The 17,923-nt window shown below is 56.1% G+C and overlaps 8 protein-coding genes across 8 annotated transcripts; 3 read left to right on the forward strand and 5 right to left on the reverse strand.

The window, feature by feature from the left end:
• Positions 1-91: 91 nt before the first annotated feature.
• On the reverse strand, positions 92-520 carry SCHCODRAFT_01201045 (uncharacterized protein; the record flags this gene model as incomplete). The annotated part of the gene is made up of 2 exons (XM_003031718.2): positions 92-403; positions 455-520. The coding sequence occupies 2 exons, from the start codon at positions 518-520 to the stop codon at positions 92-94; spliced, it is 378 nt and encodes a 125-aa protein (XP_003031764.1).
• Positions 521-663: 143 nt separating this feature from the next.
• Positions 664-1,080, reverse strand: SCHCODRAFT_02701384 (uncharacterized protein; the record flags this gene model as incomplete). The annotated part of the gene is made up of 1 exon (XM_003031717.2): positions 664-1,080. One exon carries the CDS (start codon positions 1,078-1,080, stop codon positions 664-666), a length of 417 nt encoding a protein of 138 aa, XP_003031763.1.
• A 383-nt stretch (positions 1,081-1,463) lies between these two features.
• On the reverse strand, positions 1,464-3,992 carry SCHCODRAFT_02292035 (uncharacterized protein). The gene is made up of 3 exons (XM_050342294.1): positions 2,765-3,992; positions 2,625-2,713; positions 1,464-2,575 (listed from the first exon to the last, which is right to left on the reverse strand). The coding sequence occupies exons 1-3, from the start codon at positions 3,777-3,779 to the stop codon at positions 1,835-1,837; spliced, it is 1,845 nt and encodes a 614-aa protein (XP_050200067.1). The 5' UTR covers positions 3,780-3,992; the 3' UTR covers positions 1,464-1,834.
• Positions 3,993-4,378: 386 nt separating this feature from the next.
• SCHCODRAFT_02542276 (P-loop containing nucleoside triphosphate hydrolase protein) lies at positions 4,379-5,969 on the forward strand. The gene is made up of 6 exons (XM_050343614.1): positions 4,379-4,766; positions 4,817-4,942; positions 4,996-5,085; positions 5,137-5,295; positions 5,344-5,622; positions 5,669-5,969. The coding sequence occupies exons 1-6, from the start codon at positions 4,395-4,397 to the stop codon at positions 5,768-5,770; spliced, it is 1,128 nt and encodes a 375-aa protein (XP_050200068.1). The 5' UTR covers positions 4,379-4,394; the 3' UTR covers positions 5,771-5,969.
• Positions 5,566-6,925, reverse strand: SCHCODRAFT_02626187 (aldolase). The gene is made up of 3 exons (XM_003031715.2): positions 6,712-6,925; positions 6,371-6,652; positions 5,566-6,304 (listed from the first exon to the last, which is right to left on the reverse strand). The coding sequence occupies exons 1-3, from the start codon at positions 6,817-6,819 to the stop codon at positions 5,765-5,767; spliced, it is 930 nt and encodes a 309-aa protein (XP_003031761.2). The 5' UTR covers positions 6,820-6,925; the 3' UTR covers positions 5,566-5,764.
• A 1,169-nt stretch (positions 6,926-8,094) lies between these two features.
• SCHCODRAFT_02626192 (uncharacterized protein) lies at positions 8,095-11,477 on the forward strand. Its single transcript, XM_003032162.2, has 6 exons — positions 8,095-8,515; positions 8,565-9,081; positions 9,131-10,668; positions 10,715-10,914; positions 10,969-11,097; positions 11,152-11,477. The coding sequence occupies exons 1-6, from the start codon at positions 8,173-8,175 to the stop codon at positions 11,245-11,247; spliced, it is 2,823 nt and encodes a 940-aa protein (XP_003032208.2). The 5' UTR covers positions 8,095-8,172; the 3' UTR covers positions 11,248-11,477.
• Positions 11,478-12,582: 1,105 nt separating this feature from the next.
• Positions 12,583-13,808, reverse strand: SCHCODRAFT_02502547 (uncharacterized protein; the record flags this gene model as incomplete). Its single annotated transcript, XM_003031714.2, has 5 exons — positions 12,583-12,939; positions 12,986-13,231; positions 13,284-13,363; positions 13,423-13,529; positions 13,612-13,808. The coding sequence occupies 5 exons, from the start codon at positions 13,806-13,808 to the stop codon at positions 12,583-12,585; spliced, it is 987 nt and encodes a 328-aa protein (XP_003031760.1).
• Positions 13,809-14,971: 1,163 nt separating this feature from the next.
• SCHCODRAFT_02501631 (uncharacterized protein) lies at positions 14,972-17,761 on the forward strand (the record flags this gene model as incomplete). The annotated part of the gene is made up of 2 exons (XM_003032161.2): positions 14,972-17,432; positions 17,481-17,761. 2 exons carry the CDS (start codon positions 14,972-14,974, stop codon positions 17,759-17,761), a joined length of 2,742 nt encoding a protein of 913 aa, XP_003032207.1.
• Positions 17,762-17,923: the final 162 nt, after the last annotated feature.

The raw sequence follows: 17,923 nt of genomic DNA on the forward strand, positions 1-17,923 counted from the left end.
AATTTGCCGAACATCCTCGTTCTCGACCGCACACGAGCAAATGTGTGAGGGTTTCGTGTCCGTGTCTGTGATATGTTCTCACCGCTACTGCTTATACGGTACTCCAGGTCGGTTGTACGCCCAATTCCACAACTTCTCCACCCTCGTTGGTACCCTTGTACCCCGGCTCGATGACATCGCCCCGCTTTCCCAAGTCGCTGAACCCGGGCTTGCTCTGGTAAAGCCCGTATATCAAGTGATCCCCGCATTGCTCCTCTGTGATGGAGAGTAGCCATAGTAGAGGCGCAAGGAGGTACCCAAGGATCCTGATGAGCAGCGGCCCCGAACGCCGGAATAGCGGCGTCCATACTCCTCCTGGATTCGCGTGAACGAAGGACACTTTGGGACGCCGCTTCGCAAAACCCTAAGCGCCATACTTGAGCCACAATGTACGAGGCTATCGCGGTGCACTCACTGCCATGGCAAAATCGTGGTAGGTAGGCATCTGCGTCGTCCACCGCTTGAACCCATTCCGCTCCATGTCGAGGTCATCCCACTCAAGCAGCGCCCCCACCCCCGCACCCGCGATCGTGATAACCTCACCTCTTCCCCAGCCTCCGTCGCGCTCTCAAGCGCTGGCAACAAATTTTGTATGAACCGGAAGCGCCCGAAGAACAACGTCGCTCAATTCTTGTCAAGCCCCTCCGCCGTCTTCTCGTGCGAGAGCGTCTCGACCGCACCGATGGAGAGCACCAGGTAGTTGATGATCTCCAGATTGCGCTTCGCGAGCTGCTCGCACGCGGCGTCAATGTTGCGCATGAGGCTGCAGTCGCAGGGGAGGAACTCGGAGAGCGTGTTCGCCGGGGACGGAAGGGAGGCGATGAGCTCGTCGGCGGCAGCCTTGTTGCGACCAATGATGATTAGGCGAGCGTTTCCCTCCATGTGGCGGGCGAAGGCAGCGGCCATACGGCGCCCGATGCCAGAGGTGCCTCCGATGAAGACGCCTACAGGAGTCTTCGCTGAAGAGGTGGCGGTCGCGTTGAACTGCTTGACTGTAGAAGGGAGGGTATCGTCGGATACTCTGAGAATCGTTGGATGCATGGTAGTTTCTTATAGGCACAGCGTAGAGCACATTCTTCGAGTCTTAGGTGTCGCTAGTGATATCAGCTCGAGATTCTTTGCAGCCATCTGCGTCTGCTTCAGGCCATCGGTTCCGTTACCGACGAATGTAAGCCGTATTTCGCAAGCCGAAGAGGCGAAAGGACTGCGCGGCTCCTGAATACCAGTCTCTGCGACAGAAGTAACCAAGGGCACAGTCGAAGGTGAGTGCAAGTGCCGAAAGGGGTTGTTGGAGGCATGTTGAACCTGGTGAACCTCGGTCTTGGCTTTCCCGGCGGTTTCAGTGACGCGAGTAACACTCGTCACGACCACATGCCTTTCTCATGTTTCTGGCAACGCTCGAGGAGCTTGAGTAACATGAATGCGGCGGCAGTATGCAGCGATGAGACTCACATTGCATGACCAGCTGGCATAACACGAGCAAGATGACACAACGCCGACACTATCATCTCTTTACCTACGATTCGCCAGAGGCTAGCACCTGTTCGCATTGAAGGCCGGGTACCTCAAACCTTAGGGAGTCGTCCAATGGAGTACAAAACCGCCAAAAAAGTCCAATGGTGTTGTCTAATAATTAGAAGTGCTCAAGAGGGGATACATACAACAGTTCCAGGTTTCTAAGGCTTCCATAACATATATGGCTGGCCGGCGACTCCCGTATACGACGCCGCCGCGCGCATTGCCAAACGATGGTGAATATTTTGGTACCTGATCTTCCAAAATGTACACATGCTCCTCACGTCCTCCCCGCCCAGAAGCGCAGCAGCTTCTGCTTGAATGTGAGCGCCGGCCTTCCTCTCGACATCGACCTCGACCGCGCCGCCGCACCCTCCCTCGCCTGCTGCGACTCCCGGTCGTCCAGCCGCGAGCCGTCCGGCGCGACGTTCATGACCGCGTTCTGCTGCTTCCCGAGATAGAAGTTCGTCTGGAAGCAAGCCGCGATGAGGGAAATGGTCGACAGCGCCAGCGCGGGCGTGATGAGGTACCACAGCGTCTCCTTGTACGCCGCGATGGCGCCGATGCGGATGGGATCGTTGATGTCGTAGTCGCGGATCTTCTTGATGTCCCCGAGGAACTCCTTTATCTGCGCGTCCGTCACGTACGAGGGCATGAAGTGGCGCATGTGCCCCGGCATCTTGTGACTCCAGATCATGGCGGCAGCAGCAGAGCCAATGGCCGCGCCGATCTTCGTCCAGAGTGCCAACAAGGCCACGGTAAGCGCGAGGTCTTGGTGCGGCACGGAAGCCTGGGAAGCGATGCGAGAGCCGACGACGCTGCAAGCGCCACCAGCGCCGACAAGTATTTGCGAGGAGATAAGGGATGCCGTGGAGGACGAGGCACCGCTTCCGCTTATTAGGACGCCAATGCCAATCATCTTTACGATCAAGCCCCCTATTTGCAGCATCTTATACCGATGGGTCCACCGTTGAATTAAGCCCGCGATGAGGCCCATGATGCATAACGAGAACGTGGTGATCTAAAAGGGGATGAGTGAATGGACATAAAGAAGTGCGAAACGCTCTCACGTTATTGAAGTACACCCAATTGCGGGTGGACCACGTCTTGACGATGAGGACGTATGACGGGAAGTATACAGAGCGAAGGAAGCCACAAACTGGGCAAGGTCAGCTCGAAGATGCACGGAAGGGGTCGGAGCGATACTCACGCATATAAACAAAATCTATGATGATGGCGGAAATGAAGGTGCGATTGGTGAGCAATCGTCGAGGCGCGCTGGGCATGGGAGAGTGGTAGGCCTCGTAGTAGATATACCCGGCGAGGGATAAGATGCCGAGGATTTCCATGATGATCATGTGCGGACTTTCCCAACCCTCCTTCATTTTGCTGTTCAGCACGAACGGCAACAAGACCATCCCCCAACCGAAGCCCAAAAGCAGCAAGCCGACCGCGTCGATCTCAATCAAGTTCTTGCGCGTCTGCTCCAACCAGGACGGCTGCTCTTCCACGAGCTTAGCGACGACGAGGCCGCGCGGGACGTCACTGCCCTCTGCCTCGACATGCGCAGCTCGGCGTGCCGCGTTGCTGGACGCAATGTTGACGATGCCCTCGCGTTGCGCCTCCCGATCAAGATGGATCAGAGTCGCAATGGCAGGTGCCAGCACGACAGGCATGATGATAGCGAACATGCCATAGCCCCAGCGCCACCGCTCGCCAGTACTGAATGCCTCAACGATCCGGCCGGAGAACCATGTGTTGATGAGGAAGGGCGTCGACAGCATGGATCCGACGAATGCTCTCCACTCGAGGGTCGTTAAGTCGGCGACGATGACTTCGTTCATGAGGTCCAGTCCGGAGCTGCCAATAGCGACGAGGATTTCTCCTGCGACATAGACGCCAAGGGTCGGCGACAGTGCGACGGTGACGTATCCTGCGACATAGAAGCACAGGATGAGGATGTAGGTGTATGGGCGGGATGTGATGTCGGACGTCTTCGCAATGAACGGCTTGCATACAGCGGCGATCACGTTTGTGGCGATGGAGAGGGAGGGGAGACCGCTGCTGTGTTGCTTGAATGAGGACACCGCGAGGGGGGTGTAATTTGACGTCGTGGCCATGTCCAGGGAGTACGCCCACGCGCAGACGATGATGGATGCGCCGACGAGCCAGAGGGTGCGCTTGCCGGTGCGATGGTGGTTAACGGCGCGGTGGATCGCCTCCATGCGAGTAACGCCTTGCGACTGCACATACTCCGGCTCCTGCTGCGAGAAGCTGGACCGTCGGGAGCCTGCGGACGCCGTGAGGAGCGTCGTCCGCTCGTCCGAGTCGCTCCCATCCTCACCGTCCAGCGGTGGGGCGTCCTCGGAGCGGGATATCTGCCGATGCAGTTGAACGATGGGTACAGGTGCGCAGAAGGTCTATACACGCACCGACTGGTATCCATATCCGGGGGACCTCGAGCGCGACATGGTGGGGGGAAGCTAAGCCAGAAAGCAGCACCCTGTGCTGAGGAGGCGCCCGGTTTTTATCAGATAAAGAGATATGAAGCGGCCACGCTGCAACCGCGAGAAAGTCCAGATCGTTTGAAATTCGGGTACTTGCGGGGTACAAAAAAGTCCCGCCCGCGGACCCGAAACGAATATTTGCAATTACGATGTTGACTTTCGGTCAGTTATGCCTGGAAGAGCGAAGTTAGGATAGGTCGAGGAGGAGATGGTGAGCGTTCGGAACAAGGTTCGTACCGCCCGTCATTGCTGTCAGCCACCGGGCCGCGCCATCAACAATCAGTGTCTGAAGTTCGGGGTTTGCCGACCCGCTCTTTCCTTTCAACCACCAAAATGCGTTTAGCAGCATCGCTATCCATCGCGCCCGCAGTCTCTGAAGCTCTTGCGTCCTTGGGAATAGTCACTGACACCGACCTTCTCTTTGGACCACCTCCACACGAGCTCCTCGCCCGCCTGCCACCCGGCACAATTACTCTGAGGCAATTACAAGGCGCTATAGAGTCTATTTCTGCCGCTTCATCGTCCCAAGGTCTATCAGTCGACGATCTCCTTTCAAGCAGCGCAGCTATACAGCAGAAGGGCGGCGCAGCTTCTTCATCTCACGCTAGCACGGGACTGCCGGATCTCGACACAATGCTGGGGAACGGTGGTTTTGTGGAAGGCCGCGTCTATGAGATATCAGGGGACAAGAGGACTGGAAAGACGGTATTTAAAATGCGTGAAAAGATTGGCTCCGAGCTCAGCAACGTCGCCAGTGCCTTGCTCTCAACACTGTGATCCACCATCTAGTACGCTACGATACCTGCCACGCCTGCTGGGTCGATACGACGGGCGACTTTACGGTGGAGAAAGCCTTGCAGGTCCTCGGGGCAGCTACAGACGTAAGTCGACTTCATATCCTGTCGCCTTTGGCCTTACGCGCACCATAATGAAGGATCCTTACTCAACTGCGCTCGACCGTTTCGAGGTATCGCTCGCGTTCGACGTAAGCACTATGTTCGATGTGCTTCAGACGCTGCGTATGGTGAGTCCGCTCTCAAACGCTTTCGGATGCTTACGAAACCCTTTTCGATAGTCGTCAAGTTACCGCCAAGTCCGCTTCCTCGTCGTCGACACTATATGGGCACTCTTGAGCCCGCTCTTCAGCAATTTCTCTGCTCAAGGTCACGCAATCATGACCGATCTGATGCACCAGCTTCGCCAGTGTGCGCAGGACTTGAATCTAACTGTACTTGTGAGACTTAGGACTCCATTGGTTCTACAAGATGTTGACGCCGTTCAGGTCCTGAACAATTCCTCCTCTCTGACCCCTCGGGACGGGCCCAAAGCCCCGAACTTGTCTGCATGTGAGGCAGCTACCCGACGTCCTGCTCTTGGGCCATCTTTTCAGTTCATGACTGACGCGACACTGTGGCTATCTCAGGCTGAGGTGCTCACTGTAGCGAAAGCAGAAGGCGAAAAAGACTCTGAGATGCGGGACGCCGACGGCGCAGAAGCACCAGAGCCAAGTCAAGATGCCCCAAGGCAATTTATTTGCGAAATCCTACGTTCACGACTTTCGGTATGTGCTCGACTTTTCCTCCTGACTGGGGGCTCATTATACACAGCCCACTGGCCCCTGGTGTACAATTACTATACAAAACTACATCGTCAAGCCTTGCTGGTTTCCAGGTACGTCGCATCCCCATTTGATCCTTTCCCAACTATAACGACTTCTCCAGCTCAATCATCTCTTGCAACGTCTTGAAATACTTGTTCTCTTGCAAGCTCGCCGGATTCACCGACTTCAGCGGGCTGCGCACATTCGGCGCGCCATACCCAAACGCCTGCGTCACCACCGCCTTCACACCACCAATGCCCCCCAATTTCGACACCGCCCAGTCCGCGTGCCCCATTTTCGCCTGCAGCACCAGCGCCTCTTCGAGCTTCCCCTCCTTCCACAGCGCAAACGCCTTCCCGTGCACCTTCGGGATGACGTTCACGAGCGCGGTGATGCCCCCAGCGCCCCCGGAGAGCAATCCCTGCACGAAGAATTCGGACTTGCCGGCAAAGGTGGCGAACTCGGATGCGGGGAAGGAGGAGGCGAGGCGGTGGAGCTTGCCGATGCTGCCGCACGAGAGCTTTGTGCCGACGATGTTGGGGTGGGCGGCGAGCGCGCCGATCACGTCCGAGTCGAGGTCGATGCCGGCGGTGACGGTGGGGAAGTTGTAGATCATGATGGGGATGGGAGAGGCGTCGGCGACCTGTTAGAAGGGGACGCGTTAGCAAAAGAATTGGCGTGCACTGGTACCAGTGCATGAACCACGCACAGCGGTGTGGAAGCGGATGATGTTGTCCGGGGTCATTTGGGGCGGCCAGGTGGACGAAGTGAGCACCAATGCGTGACTTGCGCCGGACTCCTTCGCATCCACGCAGAACTGGATTGTCTCGCGGGTAGACTGGGCGCCAGTACCGGCGATCACAAGTGTGTTCTGAAAACCATTGTCGTCGAGGGTCTTCCGTGTCAGCGCGATCGCGGTCTTCCGCTCCTCGCGCGTCAAGTACTGGGCTTCCCCGTTGCTTCCCTGAACCAAGATACCAGTAACACCGCCCTACGTGTAGAAGATCAGCTCAAGCCGGATGAGGGGGAGGACAAGTACCCCAAGCGCACTTGAGCTAGACGCAGGACGTGTGCCTGGATTGCGGATACGTCGAATTCCTCCTTGTCATCGTAGAAGAGAACGGCGGGGACGTAGTAACCTTTTGGTGGTGCCGACATGATGAGCTGGAGGCGTAGATGGTGGTCCGAAGCAACCCCGACCGCGATAGAATCGATGTGCAATCTGGCGGCCCGTCGGGATCCGGTTCCGCGGATTCTTTCTCATATGTTGCCCGGCAGGCTGGAGCGGGCAAGGTGGTACAGGAGGCTACAGCATGGCCAGCAACGAGTATTCTATGGACAGGGACTGAGCAACGACAACCGGGGCGCTTCACCTACGTCTCCTTTTGTAAGCGTCTCAAGAACATCAACTTGTGGTGGGGGTGGGCACCACCCGCCACCGGATCCGGCATATTTGTACATGTTGTGGTCACGCCTGGGCGCCCGTTCCGCAGTGTTTCCGTATCTCCTCCGTCAGTTTTCTGACTCTCGCTTCCGGATAAGGTGCGTCGGAAAGCGGCAAATTATAGCTACAATCCCACGTCGACTTTTAGTATTTCGTTGGGAGGAAGCCGAGATTCTCAATTTTGTGGCTTCTGGATGTGCTATTGTTGAAATCCGACGACAGAATGTAGACCTTTTATATAGCTTCCGAACGCGCTCTTTTGCGAGTTAGGGGACGAAGAAATGACGGAGGAGATAGAGAAATGCGATCAGTCACGCATGGGCCAAAAAGCACTGTGACACGTGTGACACGTCCGCCTGTTCCTCGACCTGGACGGTTCAGCGCGTGCATCAGATATCAAGTTCTTTTCACCCGGTGCACGTAAACGGGCATTTCCAGGACCCTACAAAGGTGCTCGCTGCTCGTAACCTCTTATCCTCGGCTGCTGTCATCGTGTATTATATTGCTATAGACTCTGCCTTCTCTGGGTTCCCCGTGGGCGAGTCTGCTTCGCATCAGTGGTAAAGTAGCAGAACTGCTTCAAAATATCACAATCTTGGAGCATGGACTCTCTTGAGGCTGTCTAACGCGCACCTTGACTATGAAATGTTGAGAGAAGACAAGAACGAGTCTGACCTATCTTGTCGAGTAATTGCATGCTGTCTCTAAAGAACTAAGCGTAGGCAAAGTAGATTAAAGCGTAGATCATACAATTTCGAACAACTTTGCCATACAAAGGTAAGCGATATGACCCCTCCATCGTGCACCTGCCGGACGACGATTCGGGGACACCCGAAGTCCACTTGTTGGCGTGGCATAAACATGACCAAATATGCCGGATCCGGTGGCGGGTGGTGCCCAGTGCCCACCCCCACTTGTGGGCGCACGAGCGCATTGTCACGTGAGAATACTTACTCGGCGTCTGCCGAGTCGACGCGCATTCTCCGGCAACGTCGACGACGGCGACAAGCAACTTCGTCTTTCACTCCCCGCCTCTCCCCGCTCGTTACCCTAGGCGACCCTCAAGCATGTACGCGAACATGCGCCAGCGCCTGTCCCTCTTCTGCAAGAAGACGGCGACATATGGTCTCGCAGCGGCAGCGGCGGCGGCGCGGAGGCAGGGACTGCAGCAAACTCGGCCCATTCACCGCCTGCACCCCGCGGCGCGGCCTAATACGACACTCCACCTTTCCTCGGGGTCTCTACGGCGACGATACGCCATGCCTGCACCGGCCGTGTTCCGCCAGATGCATGCGCGCGCGATCTCGTATTCGTCCATCCCTCGCTTCATGGCCCGCGCTTTCCGAATTCCAATAGCTGGTGCAACTGTCGGCGCAGGGGGCTTTGCGTACGCGAACTACAAGGTTGATGGTGCGTCGCATCTACTAGGGATGTACGCGGGCGGCTTACACACATCCAGAGTTCAAGAAGACGACCTCGGAGTGGATGAACACTGTGCAGGATACGGCCAGCGGGCTCTTTGACTCTGCGTCAGGTGGGCTCAAAGAAGTGTCCGAGGGTCTATCCGAAGGACTGAAGGGCGTCACCGATCGCGTATCCAACGCCGAGGCCCCTCAGTTCCTCAAGGACTTGTTCACTGGCATGAAGGAGAGGCGCGAGAAGAGACGACAGGAAGGAGAGGACGGTGGTGATCAGCAGGAAGGGGGCAAGAAACCGCCGACGGACGAAGCTGCCATTGCTGCGCTGGTCGCCGCCACCATGTCTTCACCTGCTGAGCCCAAGCAGGGCGGCGATGACAACTCCACCCAAAACGGCCTCATGCACCTCACGCGCAAGCTCATCGAGATACGCAGCATGCTGCTCAGCATCGACCAGAGCGACGCGCTCAAGTTGCCCAGCATTGTCGTCATTGGCAGTCAGAGTTCCGGCAAGAGCTCTGTTTTGGAGACCATTGTTGGGCACGAGTTCCTCCCAAAGTGCGTGAACTACCATCGCTTTTCAATACAATTGCTGACCCAATCACAGGGGAAACAACATGGTCACCCGTCGCCCGCTGGAACTCACCCTTATCCATACTCCCAACAACGACGGCAACAAGCGCGCAGCGGAGTACGGCGAGTTCCCCGCCCTTGGGCTCGGGAAGATCACCGACTTCTCTCAAATCCAACGCACACTGACTGACCTCAATATGGCGGTGCCTGCTTCTGAATGCGTCTCGGACGAGCCCATCGACCTTAGGATATACTCGCCCAACGTCCCCGATCTCACTCTCATTGATCTCCCGGGATACATTCAGATTGCTTCCATGGACCAACCGGAGACGCTCAAGAGCAAGATCGCGAGTCTTTGCGAGAAATACATCCGAGAGCCCAACATCATCCTCGCTGTATGCGCCGCTGACGTCGATCTCGCTAACTCGCCTGCTCTGAGGGCTAGTCGCGCGGTGGATCCTCTGGGCTTGCGCACGATTGGCGTCATCACGAAGATGGATCTGGTACCTCCCGAGCAAGGCGCTAGTATTTTGGCGGGCAATCGCTACCCTCTGCACCTCGGCTACGTCGGTGTTGTTGCCAAAGCTGGCAGGCGCATCTCGCCTCGCGAGAACGCCCAGGAGGTAGCGCGACGCAATGAGGAGGACTTCTTCGCTCACCACCGCGACGTATTCCGTACTGGCAACCTGATGGTCGGCACGGATACCCTGCGCCGTCGGCTGATGGAGGTCCTCGAGTCGTCGATGGCGTCCTCGCTTCACGGCATCACCAACGCTGTTCAGCTTGAGCTGGAGGAGGCGACCTACCAGTTCAAGGTGCAATACAACGACCGTCGCGTCACCGCCGAGTCATACGTCGCGGAGACCATGGACAAGCTGAAGGCGCGCTTCGCCGAGCACACCCAGCAGTTCCGTCGGCCCATCATCCGCGCAAAGCTGAAGGCCATGCTCGACGACAAGGTTATGGACGTCCTCGAGCAGCTCTACTGGCTCGACCGCCGCACACCGGAGCTCAACCAGCTCGGCGCCGACCCACGCAAGACGGCGGAAGACGTCGACCCCTACTGGCGCCACAAGCTCGATGCCGCATCGTCCCTGTTGACGAAGTCCGGCGTCGGTCGCGATGCGACGCTGCTGGTCGCGGACGGCCTGCGCACACTCATCGACTCGATCGCCGCGAGCGAGCCATTCAACTACCACCCCCGCACCGCCGAGCGCTTGATCGAGTTCTCGCACGCCATCCTGCGCGACCGCATCGGTGTCACGTCGGACCAAGTTGAGAACTGCATCAAGCCATACAAGTACGATGTGGAGGTCGACGAGCGCGAGTGGAACCTCGGCCGCGAGCAGGCAGTGAAGCTGTTCGAGAACGAGCTGACGATGTGCGAGACGAAGCTGAAGGATATCCGGAAGAAGGTGGGCGGGTCGAGGCGGCTGGGGAGCTTGATTCAGTATGTGAAAACGCTGGAAGAGAAGGAGAAGGAGCGGAAGGTCAAGCGGCTGGAGGGTGCACCTCAGGAGGACGAAATTACCCCCGAATCCTACAAGTACCCGCCCGCGCAGATACATGATGGTGAGTGTCTCGTCCCTTCTATACTCTCATGCTGAAATACGTCGAGCTCGCCATGCACTCTTGTATGCCGACCGATTGGCCGTTCTCAAGTTGCGCCTGGCCGCTTTGAAGTCGAAGCGGTGTCGTTCTGGCCCCGAGAACGATGTCTTCTGCCCCGAAGCCTTCCTGGATGTCGTCGCGGACAAGCTTGCATACACCTCCGCTATGTTCATCAACATAGAACTTCTAGACCATTTCTTCTACCAAGTAAGCCCAGTTCCTTCTAAGATTGCCACATGCATACTGATCGCTTCGCTGCAGTTCCCCCGCGAAATCGACTCCCGCTTATTGTACGACCTTGACCGGAAGGAGATCCTCGAATTCGCGCGGGAGAACCCTGCTGTACGGCGACATCTTGACTTGCAGGAGCGCAAGGACAAGTTGGAAGAGGTTTGTTCATATCCCTGCTCCCCACTAGTTCATTGCTCACTATCGTTCCTGTAGGTCATGAAGCAGCTGAACAGCCTCTCAACCCTTCGTGCCGACCCGAAGCCTGCGGCGACAAGGCGCCAGCGCGGCTTGTTTAGCAACATCTTCTGATCCTTCGGTGTCTTGCCTCTGATCGCCCGGTCCTTGCCTCTACTCTCACATTCGGATGTGGGTTCTTCTTGTCTATGTTATAACGATGGACGGAGCGTTAACGATGTTACGATAGTTTGTGTATCTACTACATGTTGGATGTACTTACATTATAGTTCTAATCTAGCACCACTCAGTACTCAGTACTCTTGTTTGCATGCAACATGGCACCGTCAAAACGTCGTCGACGCCCAAAGTCAATCGTCCGAACTTGACGATGGGAAGGTGGCAAGGTCGGAACCGCCGGTATTACTGGTAACAGAACTGAAGCAACTCAACCGGCCAGTCACATGAATGTCACAGGTTCTCGAGCTTGCCCGACTCTCGTCCCTCTTTGGTCCCTCTTTGGGACTGTATACAGATGAACCCCTCTTAAGCCATACTCCTTATAACCCATAACCCCGTATATCCCATAGAAATCCATAGGGAACAATGTCGGTGGGCGCGGAAATCGCATAACCCCCTTAAATCACATAAGCCATGGCCCCTGAGGGTCGAAAACCCCATAGAAAAATTAGAGATTTCACCCGAATCGAGTGTTATACTCGCCCAGGCTGGCACTCTCCTTTCCTCCTTCCTCGAGACTCGAAATGTTCAATGCAGGAAAGGACCCAATCATCGTCTGTAGGTTGTTGGTGCTGCCAAGCATGGACCCACAACCTAGATCAGACCGGTCCCCTCGATGTTGACAAGGTATATGCACTTGCTTCTGTCATTCATAGTACACCTATAGCATTAGGATATGCTAAGTGTTGGTATAACATCAATAACCGAGGAGATCTTTGAGAAAAGACAGGCAGCGGACTTTGTTTGCGCATATTTGCTCGCCTCTCATAGGCCATAACCTCTCAAACCCCATAGCCCGGGCCGCCCACGGAAGGGTATGGGTTAAGAGGGGTTCATCTGTATTGGTGTACGAACATAGTCAAAGCCCTCGTGTATATCATAACGCAGCACCTAGTCGGTGCCAAACTGCTAGCTACCAGTAAAGAACAAGAACCAGCACGCATACTTCCAGCTCCGATATATTCGTCCGATATCGCTCTGGTGTATACCTGACGCAAGAACAAGAACGCGCAGCCACTTGCATACGAATCGCAAGGAGTCACTCACTAGGTCTAGAGAGGGCCAGCGCTTCGCGTGGCGTGCGGTGGGGTAGTCTAGTTGGGGGGAGTTCTTTTCGGTATGTGGTCCTCACCGGCAAGACCGATGATGATGTCATCACCGTTGATGCTCACGGGAAGGGCGTTTGAAGTACGGTATGTATTGCAGCAAGTTGAAATCGTCGCTAACTGTCTAATCGTCATCCATCCTCTGATCCAGCTCCTCCTGCATGACCGTCATCTCGCCGGCCTTGTCGTTGACGTAGTCGACGACCCTGTTTAGAAACGGACGCAAACCAGACAGAGCTGTCGCCGCCTGAGAACCGGTCAGCGGAACGACTGCAGTTGCGGGGGTATCGCAGTCTATGACTGGGCAGGCGTGGTCCCAGACGTGGTTATCGCAGGATGCGGATGGCAGGTTCAGGTGGCAGTTTGCGCACACCTTCTCGCCGCATCCGCGGGTGCAGAGCGTGTGACCGCAGTCCATGAACCGGACAGTTGCGGCGTTCTCGCATTGCGCGCACTTCAGTACGTGCTCACGGTCCTCCTTCTGCTCAGGTCATCAGCAGAGATAATGATCGCCGCATGGACCGTACCCAGTTGACAGCGATGCTGTCTAGAAGAGCGTAGACCTGCAGAATATGCGATTCCCGGTCGTCGACCTTCTTCTCCATTTCGCGAAGGTCGCCCATCAAACGGTATTCCCTCTCGTTGGCGACATCTTCGTCCTTCCTCGCCCTCGCAAGCGTCTCCTTCAGGTCTTTCAGTTCGGACTGCGCCTGTGCGAGGGCCGCGTTGGCTGCGTTTTTGTCCTCGAGTGCCTTCACGACTATGTCGTATGCCTGCGGGGCGTAAGCCGTGGTCCTCGGACGTCATCAAAGTACGCTCGCTTACTGAGGTAACGTTGGACGACGCAGGCGTTGTGGCCATATCGACGTTGTAGGTGTTGCGATGGACAGCGGGGTGTCGTAGTGCTATGCGAAGACGTGTGTAGGCACTGGACATTTATATTGAAGGTCCTCCGTGCATGTACCATTGCGCCCTTTGTGCGTGGGAGTAGCACCGAAGATTCCGGACGTCAATGGACTTCTGTTGTCCAAGAATATGAAGCCTTCCACGATAAACTCTGATAGACTCGCACTGTGCTTCACACGAATTCGTGGTGCGTCCGCCTAGATTGCCCGGGGGAGAGAATGCGGAAATGCGAGCGGCGGCGGCTTACCGTGGATAGGTGTTTGCTGACGAGCCGCAGGTTCGCGCGAGCGGGAACAGCGTGCTGAGCGTAGACAGAGTGTGTTCACCGCCTGACCAATCGACTGACTTCGGAGGCGGGGTCATAAGGGGGGACTTGGCTTTAATGAGGTATGTATCGGAGTCCTTTGCATTGGCACTGTCGTAGGAAATTGTATTGCGGGACATGCGAGAAGCACCGTGGCAGGTATGATCGATCCATATGTGGTAACACTTGATCATCGATCGGTGCGTGCGTTATGCCATATAAGGATAACGCGTGTTGTGATCGGCGACGTGGGGGACGGTGCAGTTTGAGCTCGACAAGCTGGCTACATGTAATGGCAAGCAGGTCGGTGTGTCTTTTAGGGTTATCATGCTGGCAGCGAGCGAGTCAGGGGAGTGGTCTTTGAAGCGGATGTGTGGACGCGTTGGACCCCACGTCATGTATTTGCATGTATTGGGCAGTGACGTGGGACGCGTGTGAAGTGCTGACGCGTCCTTCTTGTCCTTCTCTGCGACTGTTGTTCGTGTGTCCTCCATACGCGATCGTTGAGCTCGCATGACCTTTGCTGCTATCCTCACACACGTCGTCGCCGAAGGCAGATTGGCGCACGCGTAGGCCACGGGAGGGGAGGGATGCTGTCGCGCTATAGCATGCGCACTGGGATGTCCTGAGCTAAGGTGCGGTGAACTGCTCCGAATGATGCATATGTACTCATAGCGCTCTTCGTTGTACCGCGATCGCGGAGGCGCTCTTCGTTCGCACGTCTTGTATCGATGTGTGGGCGAGGGGCGTTTTCCACACCTCATCGCGTGGACCTCTAGCTCATCCGTTTCGAGGCGCTTCTCGTTCGCACGTCTTGTATCGATGTGTGGGCGAGGGGCGTTCTCCACACCTCTTCGCGTCTCGTGCATACCACAGCGGGACCTCTAGCTCATCCCTTTCGAGGTGCTTGTCGTTCGCATGTCTTGTATCGATGTGTGGGCGAGGGGCGTTCTCTACACCTCATCGCTAGTGTTCGCTGCGTACGCAACGGGGACTATCACACGTTAGTTTACACTTGCAGTTATTGTCGACCATGTCGCGAGGTTCGAGCGCGCTGCGGAGAGCGATGGCGGACAGTTTTACAACGTTTTGTACATTATTTTTAATGAAATGAAAGTCATTCCTTCTCGTAACAATCGCGCGCGCAGGCGGACATTGAGCGTGGGACAGCAGAGATGCATCATTTTCTGGTCAGGGACTGCCGTCTTTACCGTCGTCCACGTTGAAGGACTCGCGGGTAAGGTTGAGGGAACATGTCGGTTATTGTGTATCAGCTAACAAGGATGTCTACACAGCGATCACAATGAATTTCACGAGGAAGCAAACATATGAGTGCTACCTTTGGGAAGGCCAGGTCGTATCCAAGCCGCGCAACCTACCAGCACTGTCCCCCACGCATGCGCGAGTGCCGGACGAGGGAACGCTTCCGATCGAACTCACGATCACGCAGAGGCCGTCGCAGGTATACCCCTACATACCAATGTGTCTACGAGACATGGACGACGTGAAGGACCCCATCCTTGGCACGCTATCGCTTCTGCCGACTGCCATTGTTGGCGTTAACGGTAGCATGCAGCTCGCGAACGACATTATCGTGCAGTGGATTGACTTGGAGTTCCGGCTGATAGCCATTCGCGATGCTCTCCTCAAGCACAGCGCGGATGGGACTAGGCCTCTGCAGTACAGGTCCTGCCGTCTTCCGACATCGTGCGGGTACCGCTGCAAGTTCCGCACGCGCAACGCTGTGTGGAAGGTTGCTGCGCATACCAGGGACGCTTTCGCCATTCTCATCGGCGAGTGTTATTACTTGGCTATCATGAATCCGTGCGTGTTGGACAACAGCGGCTACATTCACGAGGGCACTTTTCGCGAAATGCTCATAAACAGCGATATCGATATTCATCCCGCCTGGGTCTCCCACTTCGTCAGCGTCGTTCTTCGCAAACCTGTCGCAGGTGTATTAGCTTCGATGTTGGACTTCGAGCACTGCTTCTGGCTCGCGAGGCTTATCCACGTCGCTCCTGTTTACATCTGGTGGGGCACCCTGGAGACGACTATGAAGGTGGTTGACGGTGATCGCCGTCTACCTGCTGTCCTACGGAAGTTCGTGCCGTCTGCAGAAGACGTCAAGCGCCTATCTGATGGGTCTGCACACGAGGTGCAAAAGGACGCCGGCCCACCCACTTCGCAGGGTCACTTCGAGACATACGACGCTTTCATCCGTCGTAGAAGGGAATGGTACGAGCGTACTGCTCGCTTCGTTCTTCCTAGTCGCGGACATGTCGGGATCATCCAGGCGTTCGAATGGATCCAGGATAGCACTGGCGCAATGAGGAGGGAGCCCGTGCCTGCGCATCTCTTCCACGCTGCGATGAATTGGTACGAAGACACGGAGAAGATGTTCGACCATACGCGGTCGGAATGGGATCTCTGCTGGCACCAGTACCAGACAAAGGTGGAGATGTTTTCTACGACGATAGGCGTGGTTCATCACGAGAGCGAGGGGGGGGGAGAGGACCTGCGGTTGCCTGATAGGATGCTTCCGGACATGGAGTCACTTGGTTTGACGGAGGAGCACCAGCGCAGCCGTTTGTGCTGGACGGCGAACGCGTTAGTGCGTATCTCAGTCGATATCGAGGTCGCCCTTGCGATGCGGTACGGGTATAGGACATTCATGGACGTCAACGGTCCGCAAGTGACGCAGCCGAAAGAGAAGACGATACCGTGGCTTGTTGGAGAAGGCATGCGAGCGTCGGTACCTCTCAATCCGACGGTTAATATGCCAGACGACATCAACCACCTCCGTTTATTCGCGCAGACACTGTCGCGTGCCGCGAAGGGGGAAGAGCCACCTGAGTATGCTTCACTCGTTGTGGATTTGTTCTGTGATCAATCGTGGCGAGCGTGGGCGGACGATGCATCCGCTCCGTTTTCCGTCTGCACTGTTCACGATCAAGGGAACTTCCAGGCATATGCATTCTCGTTCGCGCAGGAGCTGTCGCCGCCATACACTGTGGCGACGTATGATCCTGCTGTTGCTCTAATGCTTCAACGCATGGCTGCAGACATTCATTCGCAGGAGCAGCTGGCGGCGAGGGCTCTTGATCTCGGTTGCTCAATTCTTCTTCTGCGTCGTATCTCCGAGGACAAGGAGAGCGGAAGTGATGAGGAGGAAGATGATGTCGAGGACGCGGATGCGGAGGACACGTCGGAGGATGATGAAGATTACGATGGTGATCCATGGACGACAAAAGATACTTTGCTCAGCACGCATGTGTCAAACGAAACGGAGAACTCGTCGACGTCGCATAGCGCTCGTGGTCTTGACATTCCACCTCATCTCGACGCATCGTCCCGGCGACCACAAGAGCCAGTCACAAGGCCAACGAAGCCAAGTGGTCACAAAGCCAGGAATGTGAAGAAAGGTGCCATTCGTCCTCTCAGAGTGGGACCCGCACCTGGCTTGGGATGGCGAGAATATGGCTATAGGTTTGACCACGTTGACGTTGGGGATTATCTGAGGTGCCGGCGTGAGTATTTCACCGTCGAGCGCGCGTCCGCCATGTGGAGACGCGGAGGAATATTAGGCAGACTCGCGCAGGACCTGTATTCGAGGAGGGACATGTTGTCAGCGGTCGGCCAGTCGGTGTCGTCGAAGCGTCCTTTGTCCATCTTCGTCTTCCAGGATGGGAGCAAGTGGGGGGACGATATGTTGACGGAGAAGGCGGAAAATGTGATGATAGGAGCATTCTTTGCGGCGAACAGTATGTGGCATATCTCGGAGTGTATTTAAATCACTGATGTACGGGTAGGCCCTGTCGACCGCTTCAACACGCGAAAGGTGTCGTTCTGGCCCACGGAAGCGGTGTTCGGAAGGAAAGGACCGAAATGTGGTGTTTGGACACGCGATGCAGAGGAGTGGTATACGCAACGCAGGGAGATGCTGCACGGCGCAGGTCAGCAGGGGTTCAACGCGAGTGAATGGCCCGACAAGCTTCACTTCGCGTCAAGCGCAAACAAATTGCACCAGGGCGCCTGCGCTTTGGCCGCGGACTTCATCATGAACCATCCGGACATATATCGCCCGCTGTGAACTTCGAGTTTAGGCAACAATAGTGTATATTGCTACGGAAGCGCCGTCCATGTGCGTTCAATCACTTATGTCGCTGGCATAGGACTCGTATCGTATCTTGCCGTCGTTTTTCATGCCGTAGTACTGATACTCTTGCATGCTTTATTCGATGACGCGCATTGT

The sequence above is a fragment of the Schizophyllum commune genome (assembly GCF_000143185.2).
Source record: "Schizophyllum commune H4-8 unplaced genomic scaffold SCHCOscaffold_6, whole genome shotgun sequence".
Lineage (NCBI taxonomy): Eukaryota > Fungi > Basidiomycota > Agaricomycetes > Agaricales > Schizophyllaceae > Schizophyllum > Schizophyllum commune.